The sequence below is a fragment of the Diadema antillarum genome, unplaced genomic scaffold, assembly GCF_040938485.1.
Source record: "Diadema antillarum isolate AM-2024a unplaced genomic scaffold, OU_Dant_1.0 seq00000157_RagTag, whole genome shotgun sequence".
Classification (NCBI taxonomy): Eukaryota; Metazoa; Echinodermata; class Echinoidea; order Diadematoida; family Diadematidae; genus Diadema; species Diadema antillarum.
Window position 1 is genome coordinate 1,133,625 of NW_027271229.1, and position 10,439 is coordinate 1,144,063.

The 10,439-nt window shown below is 37.5% G+C and overlaps 1 protein-coding gene across 1 annotated transcript; it reads right to left on the reverse strand.

Annotated features, from left to right (window-relative positions):
* Positions 1-218: 218 nt before the first annotated feature.
* Positions 219-9,996, reverse strand: LOC139727880 (uncharacterized; the record flags this gene model as incomplete). Its single annotated transcript, XM_071638851.1, has 6 exons — positions 9,771-9,996; positions 7,288-7,599; positions 4,472-4,816; positions 2,674-2,799; positions 1,971-2,189; positions 219-1,576 (listed from the first exon to the last, which is right to left on the reverse strand). Coding segments are annotated over exons 1-6 (2,433 nt in total), but the record flags the coding sequence as incomplete, so codon positions are not given.
* Between the last annotated feature and the right edge of the window lie 443 nt (positions 9,997-10,439).

The following is a 10,439-nucleotide window of genomic DNA, read 5'->3' on the forward strand; positions in this document are numbered from 1 at the left end:
TTATAGCGCACCATGAACACTACTCCAGACACTAAGTGTTCCGGTGAATAGGAAAGTGTGTATTCATCCCATCGTTCTCCCACTGCCTTTGTTGCCTCCTCAGTGTGACATTCAAACGCAACGTCAATGCATAAATCACGTCTACTACTGTATTTGGTGTTTACATGTATATCGTTTTCAAAGTCATCGCTATTACTGTTTATCAAACCGTTTATGATATCAAGGCCTAGTTCTTTCCCTGAAGCTGAGGTGAAGTAGAGTACGTAGCGGAACTCTAATGGTCGACTAAGCAATTCGTTTTTCACCTCGTCGTACTTAGCACGGTCATTGTCGAATAAATATTCTATATATAGCCCTGCAATATATTCTTGAAACAGTTTGTGGGGAAAGGAAACAGTTGATGTAACCAAGGATGAAATATTGACATCGCGCCGACGTTCCCTTCGGATGACATCTTTTTCTATAGTCAAAACTCCCACTCTGCAGCATGTGACCATGGCATCATGACACTTTCTGAACTGTTCTTCAGGAAAGGAGAGATTCCTGTGATATAGACCCTCTAACGCTATCTCACTTATTTGTTGAACTGCCTTTCCAGCTTCCTTTAAATGTTCAACAATGTTCTGATTCTGTAGATTTACACAAATCTTTGATGCGTAGTGTTGTTTTAGGAAAGAAATCATTTCTCCAAAAATCTGGGAGAAAGTGTGCAATTTTTGCAGTTCTCTTCGCCTTTCTTCACTGAAGTCGTTCCACATGAGGCAAAGCATTGCACAGTAAATAGGAAACGGGGCCATGTTTGACTGGATGACATCATTTTCCTGTATAAAACTGATTAAGCTTTCTGCAAGATTGTCCTTCCCTCTAATCCGAAAGTACCTCCTAATATAAACTGATAAATTCTCCTTGTTAAATCCTTCGACGTCTAGAAAAGTGTAAGTTTCGGCAAGACTTTTGTCCATCATGAATTCATTTGTCCTCCAAGGACGTGTTGTCACAATTACTTTGCATGAATTATTTGCCTCTTTTACTATAATGTCAATGACCTCACTGCTGCTCGTTCTACTTAATTTTTTGTCAAACTCGTCGAAACCGTCAAATATAATGAGAATCTTACTCAGATTTGTTGAAACATAGTCATCTATATTTTTCTTTGTTGCCGTATTTGAATGAGAGAGGTACGTTTTGACAATACCACCAATACTTGTTGCGTTCTTGATATCTCGAAGAGGTATTAGGACCACCATGTCCAGATCCTGGAGAATCCTTCCTTGGCACCAGTCCCAGGCAATCTTAGCGCAAAGTGTTGTTTTGCCAACACCTCCCTCACCCTGGATCAGAAGGCGCTTTGAAAGATTTCCTTTGTCATTGTTTAACAGAAGATCGTCGTATGTTATTGGTGTCTTACGATTGCTATTTCGGTCTATTATACTTAAATTCGTATAAATATCATCCAATTCAACACGTTCCATAAAGTTGAGTGGATCCACCGTGACCTTGCGTCGTGACACACGGTAATACTCCTTCAGATCTTCCTTGCATTGCTGTACCTGTTCCTTTGTAAGCGATGGTGGTTCTTAGAAAAGATTGAAACCAAAATGACAGAAAAAAAAAACAAAGACATAAAATCAATATTACAAATACATGAGTGTACGCATACCCGCAGACACGTAGGAATAACCTGTATACAGAGAGGGAGAGAAAGAGAGAGAGAGAGAGAGAGAGAGAGAGAGAGATGGATAGAGGGTGAATAGAGAGAGAGGGGGGAGAGTGCCTGGAATATGACTAATTATTCTTTCTACTAACTGTGTAACAAAACACAGCTGTATCATTGTACTAATATTATAGTTAAAAGAGATGAGATTCCATAATCTGATAATGTCGAAGGTCTAAAAGTCACTGTTCATAATCAAATAGTGCACTTTTTTAAGACAACAAATAAGACTGTGGTTATCTACATATTAACTTACCCAGCATCAATTCTTCTTCCTCGTGAAATCTCTCTGGTGTGTTTGATCCTCTCAAGCATTCACTTTCCTCGTGACATTGGTCCGGTGTGTTTGGTCTTCTCAAGCATTCACTTTCCTCGTGACATTGCTCTGGTGTGTTTGATCCTCTCAAGAATTCACTTTCCTCATGACATTGCTGTGGTTTGTTTGGTCTTCGCCAGCAGGGGTTCCAGCCACATCCTGAAATATTATCATAAATAACAAGAGGGTCACTATAAATGACCATATTTTTATACAGTATATCAGGGGCACAACTTATTTTCAACACCTTTCCTGTTTCCTCTCTTTTCACTACCACATTCTCATGCCAACATCATTTCAAGCATATAGGCATTCGTTGTGTGGTCTGATGCATTTGCTTGAAAAAAAATGTATATATACATTTTTTTTTTGACATAGAGTAATCATCGTTGATAATAGATTTGTAAGTTCTGCTTACATGGGACAATTTGTCGGTCTCCATAAGGTTAACAAAAACTAGTTATAATTTTATTTTTTGTATCAAAATTATTAGAAATGTATATATCAAATCAAAGAAGTAAACACCTATACGTACACACACACACATGCGCGCACACACACACAGACCCACACGCGCATGTGGGTTAATGATTATTAACGCAATGAATGCAAATATCTAACCATAAAGAAAATAAACCAATACCTTTTTGCGGTAGGTAATCCGGATGTTTGCTTTGCAGATATTTCCCAACAGAGAGAAATAAGACGACTATGACAACAGGCACACCAAAGATGAGTCCAATAATGAGAGCCAAATTAACACGTTTACCTGAAACTTGATAGAGACACATATATTATGAAACTCGTTTTCATTCATATCTCCATTTAGAAGACAGTAACATGAAACATATAAATGTTTATATATACAATACAATGCTAACATTTCAGCATATGTGTTTGAGAGTGTGTGAGAGAGAAAAATGAAATTATGTTTGGTAGTGAAAACGAAGTGGTTAATTGCATGAATAGGGCCTACATGTTATCTGACCCTGCATCACAAAGCCACCAAAAAGTCGCCTGACACGGACTTTTAGTTAAGGGCACATTCGGAAAGATCAGACTCTAAGATTAAAAATGTTGTATAACTCAATTCAAATGAACTCCCCTAACCTATCTAAATATCGGAAAGAAAACACACATTCTGGAAAAGTGTGAAATAAGAAAAGAGGCTCTGAAGTACCTGATCTATTCAAGCCCTTAATCCTTACCGAGCCATACTAGTTGTGCGATGAAAAGGACAAAACACAGGATGTAAACCACCGTAGCAACAACAATAAAGAGAATATCAGATTTCACTAATATTGAGTATGTTATATCAACACATTCTGTGCATGATTTATGCCAACTTTCAAAGCAGTACCATTATCTTTTCAAAAGTTATTCGAGTTGAAAAACTAGTGAAGAGTGTGCAAAGGATTTTCAAAAAATGAAAAGGGACATGTAAGACGTACCTGATAATACTACTCTACAAGAAATGGTTGCAGAAAAACTGAAGGAAAACCCTTTCCCATTCATAAATTATGATCCCAAACTAAGAATACGAAGAAGACGGAGACTAGCTCTTACAGAAAGTATAAACACTTAAAGTCGACTTGGTTGACCTGTTTCACCTTTTTTTTTTTTTTTAATCAATGACTTCTAAAATCAAGGGGTGCAACTTTTTGTTGGCTTTGTGATGCACAGTCACATTATCATCAATGTAATGACAAAGCAAATCATTCAAAGGACACACATTTCTAATTTAGTCATCCTACGAGACGACTCATATACGGCCAACGAGCTCTATAGATAAAAGGTCCAGGTCCATGAGTCACATAGCTGACTAGTCATAGAGCCTGTCAGTTTGACAATTAAGGTAAAAAAAGTTACGAGTCCGACACTAGGCAAACAAGGCCTGCGAGTTCGACACTCCATAGGCAAACAAGCAAACAAACAAAACAAAAGCAAAACAAAAACAAAAACAAAAAGCGGTTCATGAGACCAACACTTCACACCTCCCTGATAATTATGATAGTAATAGGTGTCGGACTTGTGGACCTTTTACTTTAATACCTAAACTCATGGGCCTTTATATACTTGCGTAGTATAAGTGTCGACATCACGGACTGTGCGACTAGTGTGCTGTATTATAGCTCGTTGGTGTCGAACTTGTGACGCGTACCTCTGCCAATTGTGGTACGTTTCTTCTTGTTGTTCTCCTACTTTTATTCATCAAAATTTGTTAACATTTCTCTGAATGCATCTTTTCTTTTTTTTTATGGTAAATTGGAGACCAGTAAAGTGGACATTTTTTGTGCGGAAAGGTTACTTTGCTCAAAATAATATGAATGAGCGAATTATACTTCCCAGTGACAAATCTCAATTAGAACATTGGTTTAAGTAATAGCAATTGTAGACAAGCTATTATTCAGAAACATAGAATTGGCAACATTTCACGAAACCTGATAAAGGCAGAACGGTGATTTCTCTGGTCGACTCTAGTCCATTCAGCGAGTCACCGGTAGCCACGCACATGAAGGTTTGCTCTGTCCCATGTTCAGCTAACACAATGATTGTCTCAAACCTCTCGTATGTGCCGTCAGAAAGTGTTCTCTGTCGTGAAACCACAGAATCTATTCTCTTTCCCGACTCCTCAGTCCATAGCATGGAAACGTTTGGTTTGAATCCACTCACAACACACGTAAGATTTAAAGAGTGGGTGTTGGAGGGAGATTGATATATACACCGGCTTTGACGAGATTGACTTCTATCAGCACATTCCTCAATCGTATGTCCTGATGCCATCGCTAGGAAAATAGGAAAGTTATTTCGAAATGACGTATATGTTACGAACATATCCTAATCTTTACTCAGGAAATAACTGACATGACATGAGATCACCGGATACTTTGCGTAGATGTAATGAATAGTTGTTTCCGTTTTTGTTTTGTTTTGTGTTTGTTTTTCCTTTGGATTCGCTATTGTACAAATGCGACTACAACCTGAACAATGCTCAGATGAAGAAACATAATTTTGCAAATTGGTTTAACACAAAATAACCAAAACTCACCTGTTTTCATTTGAATTCGAAATTTAGGATGATACCACCAGCTCTATGACTTAATACTAAAATCACTGTTAATATACATAAAATTCATAAGTAATTTTATTATGATAAAAAAGGAACAGCGTAACAAATGAAAAAAAAATCATTATCTATAGTGTAGTTATAAAGCTAGTAAAAAATAAACGTTTCCAATTATGCGAAATGCAAATGTGAGACAAGTGACTGCGCCTGTCTGAGCATGTCTTCTACAAGTGAACATTTTGTTTGTCATAGAAAACTCGATCATCAAAAGTCTGACTTTGTTTTAATGTTGATGGTTGCTATGGTAACGCCTTTGTAGAAACTGCTGTTATAGGGAAAACAACTTTAATATGATTTTATCAAACTATTATTCATGACTGATTTATACAGAAAGTTCACACACTAACTGTCCGCAGACTGCATCTGTTTTGTTTTAGGGCATAAACGTTAATATTAAATGGGTTAGTCAAATACCAGTTAGTGATTGGCTAAACAGAGTCACGTGATGGAGGTACATTCGTTATGTTCTCCAATGGGCGAACATTCTTGGTAATGTTCTCCCATAGGAAAACATTTCCACGTAACAAATGACAGAAGGCCTAGGACCACGCGCGCACAGTAAATTTGGCTCTGCGCGAGCGAGCTATGTAGTGCGTAGTGCTAATAGCTGCACATGCATGCTATAGCTATGCTGGTATGGTTAGGGGTACCACTAGCTATCGTCACCCTAAGGATCTGTAGCTTGTTTATGCTAAAAATATAACACAAATTCGCCTAATTCTTACCTCAAATATGCCATAAATACTGCGGTTTTGAATGTCGTGACCGTCTCGTTGATTATGAATCTCCGTTTTAAAAAAGCGCAATTTTAGTGCGTGCGTTCCGTTTTCTTCGCGCAGCTAAAAAGGGTACCTTGCGATCGGCACCCCCTCCCCTCCATAGGTAATACACGTGAATTTCACAGCATAGGTAATACACGTGAATTTCACAGCATAGGTAATACACGTGAATTTCACAGCCATGCGTCGTTACTGAGCGGATGTGTAATTTTTAGCTTGGTTTGTTAGTTTGTTTTTGAGTTTGATTTTCGTTTCTTCGTTTTTATTGTCTTTATAGCTAATGACACTTAATCCCGCGCGTACCTTTTCGTTCTATACGCAAACAGCCATGATACGCAGGGTGCCGATGGGAAGGTACCCTGCCGATAGGTGGTACCCCTACCATACATGGTGTGGCCGTGGCTGCAAAGTTCGTACTGTTTCTACACTGAATCTCTACGATCTTTGTGGTTGACGTTGACGTATTTGACTAACCCATATAATATAACAGATGATGACTTTTGTTGTCGGGAACATGTACCAAACGTTCCACCCTCAGGGTTTGAAATGCTATTTCGGGAGGCTATAAGTCCCTCGACTTCGTCTCGGGACTCATTACCTCACTCAACAGCATTTCAAACCTTTCGGGTGGAACATTCTTTATATTCCGTCCTTCACCAATCATCATCTATATAATGTCAAATAGGACAGTTTCTATGACATAACAACGTGGAAATGTTTCCCCTCTCCCCCCCCCCCCCCCAAAAAAAAAAAAAAATAATAATAAATAAGTAAAGACAAGGTCCACCTGCTAAAATAATTTTAAATGTAAGTCTTTCTCTCTGACATAAAATTATTATGTATAGTTTTTTTTACAAAGTTTACCCTATTATCTTGATTTATATGTTTGCTGTGAAACTTGTGATATGAAAACAGTCTCAGATATGTCATTGTAGCAAGTCTAAGAAATAATGTAATGCTTTGTCAAAAAGAAACTAAATGGAAGGTTATGCGTGCTTGTGAAAAAAAAAAGATTAACAATACGTAAACATGCTCTGACTAACAATATTAATATACTTTATGTGTCATGTTGTATTACTTTCAAGCAAAAGGTTTGATTGCAATTAGTCTCAGTACATATGACCACGATTACTCTTGAAATTGGCTTAACTGTTAGCTTTATTTTATAAGTCAATGTGACAGTATGATATTATGAAGAACTGTCACTGATATATCGTTCTTTCGTCTCTTTCTTTTCAGTTGGATCGAGTTTCTGAAGCGTCTTCTTTTTTATATTTACCGGTAACCTATTCATATCAATCTTTTTCCCTCTCCACTAATTATGACTTGAATAAAGACAGATGTTACTTACAGCTAATTTTCATGATGGTGGAATTTACAAAACTTTGGGAATTCTTCAGCAGCACCTGACAATAGTAACGACCCTCATCTGCCATCTCCAAGCTGCTGATGACGAGGCTGAAGTTCTTGTCGATATCAAACCTTTCCTCCAAGCTCTCAAAATTTCCATCGAAATATTCAACCTTACGCGTCTTCTGTTCGGGATTTAAGAAGCTCTCCTTGACCCACTGCACAACGAGAGGTTCCTCCTTGATGTCACACCGCAATAGAATGTCTTCTCCTTTCCATCCTTGAACGTTGGGGGCAGTGCCTACCACTGACGCTAGACGGCAGAAATTTCAAGTTCGCGTGATTGTGTGCATGCATTAAACTTCATACATATAGCGTGTACTCTAAACTTCTTGTATGCATGATGAATATCTCTTGACCCGCACCAAGGTGCAGCAAAGAGATCAGATTGATTTTTATTAGTAGTAGTAGTATTGTTATTCTTACTATTATTTTGATACCCCAGTTTCTCTGGTATGACTATCGAAAAGTTGTTCACTACTTCTTACGCTTTCAATCATCAAATGTAAAGGCTTTATAGATGAGAAATTTCTTCCCCATACAAAACTTCAGGTTTAAAACTTTGGATAAGTTGTCTTATTTATACGGTGATGTTAAAACGTTTTTAACCCGAAAATATGTGACATGATAGGTAATATTAGCTTAAATCAAAATAACCGATGTTGTCCAAATGAACCTATATGTGACCATGCACCATAAAACAAACAAAAAGTCGCAGGACATGACATTTTGGTTAATAGCATTTTCTGAGAGAGCAGACTTTTAGCTTTAAAATGTTTTATAATTCAAATCAAATGGTATCTCCTAACCTATCTAAATATCAGAAAGAAGGCACACACTCAGGAAAAGTGTGAACTGAGAAAAGAAGCCTATTAACACATTTTGTCCTTAATTAATGCAACCTTTCAAATCAGTAGCTCTATCCTTTTAAAATTTATACTACTTGAAAGTGAAGTGTTTACAAGGTTTTTAAGAAGTGAAAACGGGACTCTAAAGACACACTTAATCACACTATTCTGCCAAGTATTGTTGCAGAAAAACGGCTTAAAAGCACGCTTTCCTACCCGTTTTATGATCCCAAATTTTAGCATAATGTAGAAGAAGGCTCGCCTTTCAGAAAATATGAAAAAGTCAACATCGGCTCGGTTGACTCATTTCACCCATTTTCAGCCCTCAAACAAAATCAGTGTGTGCGACTTTTTGTTCATTTTGTGGTGCACGGTCACATATAAACAAAAACAATGTTTTCTTCTCTCCATTTGATTAAGGTGATCATAAAGATAAGATGTAAGAATAGAACGCAACAACGGACATCATTAGCACATAGTCTTGTTACCATTCTACTCTTGAAGTCAACCAACAATGTCCTCAATACGAAATTCAAAGCATTGTCCGCAAAATAAATCGCGACGTTATTGAAATGGTAACAGGTAAATCCTAAATAAAGTCAATAATGTCATACTTGTCCGTTGAAGCACAACGAATGTTGCAACTGATTGACAAATTGCCCTACATCGACTTAAATAAACACTGAAATGATCAGTGTTTTAGTAGTAGCTATGATAAAAAATCATGGGCGGACATATTCGAGTAGGATTCGAACCTACGACCTCTTGGTCACCGGACAGGCGTCATCTCCGAATAGACCACCGAGCTTTCGCCCGACAGCAAGTGTTGGTTCTATCCTCATAGCATGCATTGGGTTCTGCGTAATTATTTAAAGCTCGGTGGTATAGTAGAGATGACGCCTGTCCGGCGATCAGGAGGTTGTAGGTTCGAATCCTACTCGACAATGTACGCCAATGATTTTTTTTTTTTATAACATAGCTACTACTAAAAGACTGATCAATTCATTGCTTAGATACGTCAAAGTAGGGCAATTTGTCGATCAGTTGCAATAAATATATCTCGACGGAAGAACTTCATGAATTTGAACCACGAATGTTTACCTGAGAATCGTTAAATAACACTCTACTCTAATCATTCCCCTTAAGCAGATTATCCTATAATAATATTAACCACTTAAGGATTGTCCCTCTATTCCATATTCTTGGGCCCCTAACGTAATAAACATTTAACTTTGAATAGATTGTTGTGGGCCTATATATCTAAAAACTGATACTTGGTAAAGACTAGAAGTGAACAAACTCATTGGTTAAGTTGAATTTGATACGTTGAACTGAAGAAACTTTATTATTCAAGTCTACAAAAGGGTTGTAACTTTGTTTGGCTGAATTCCAAACGGTTTAAGAGAAAGAAATACAACCATTACGAACAATTCTATCCATAATAATGTTTCAAGACATTCTCAGAATTTTGTAGTTTTCTTGAAGGATCTGTCGTTTTGAACCAATCTATCACATTGGTAATTACTCGGCAAAGATTAAATTGAGTGCAGATTCACGAAAGCAAAGTTGAACTTACCTTTTATATTGTGGTCACAGAACATAATAGCAGTCAGTGTCAAAAGGAGAAAGAGATAATATATTCTATCCATCGCTGGTAGTCTGAGACTGAGATGATTCAAAAAGAATAAGATGAATACATGTTTGGATCGTAATGTCCTAAAATACTCTCAGGCAATCACAATAATCTTAATAAAAAATGAAAATAGTGAAATACATCCCAAGTAATAAACCCTTGCGGGACAAAATGATTTCATCTGTGAGCGCGTGGAAGTATATGTGACGCACTCCTACCCGCGACACAGCCGTTTGCTTGTTTTTCTTATTAAGTTGTTAAAAATTTCGTATTTCAAGATCATGTAGCTTACATCATGCTGTTGGCACTGTTTGTTTGTAGGAGACATAGTCCAAGGTTCAATGAGCAGTAAACTTGCCTGTTTGCTCATATCGTGTTTGATAATGAACTCAATACACAATGTAACGCGTACTTAGTCGGTAAATTCTTATTTGGCCATTTCATTCTGTTTTCTTTTCCGCGACAAAGGCCAACCTGAAGATAATTATGGAGTGCTCTGCACAATAGAACTGGAGAATGATCATACAGTCTTCAGATCAGTGCATGGCCGACATCAGCTGTAGCTATGATGAAGTGTCAGTTGAGATAACTGCTACAACACTCGCCATCGTG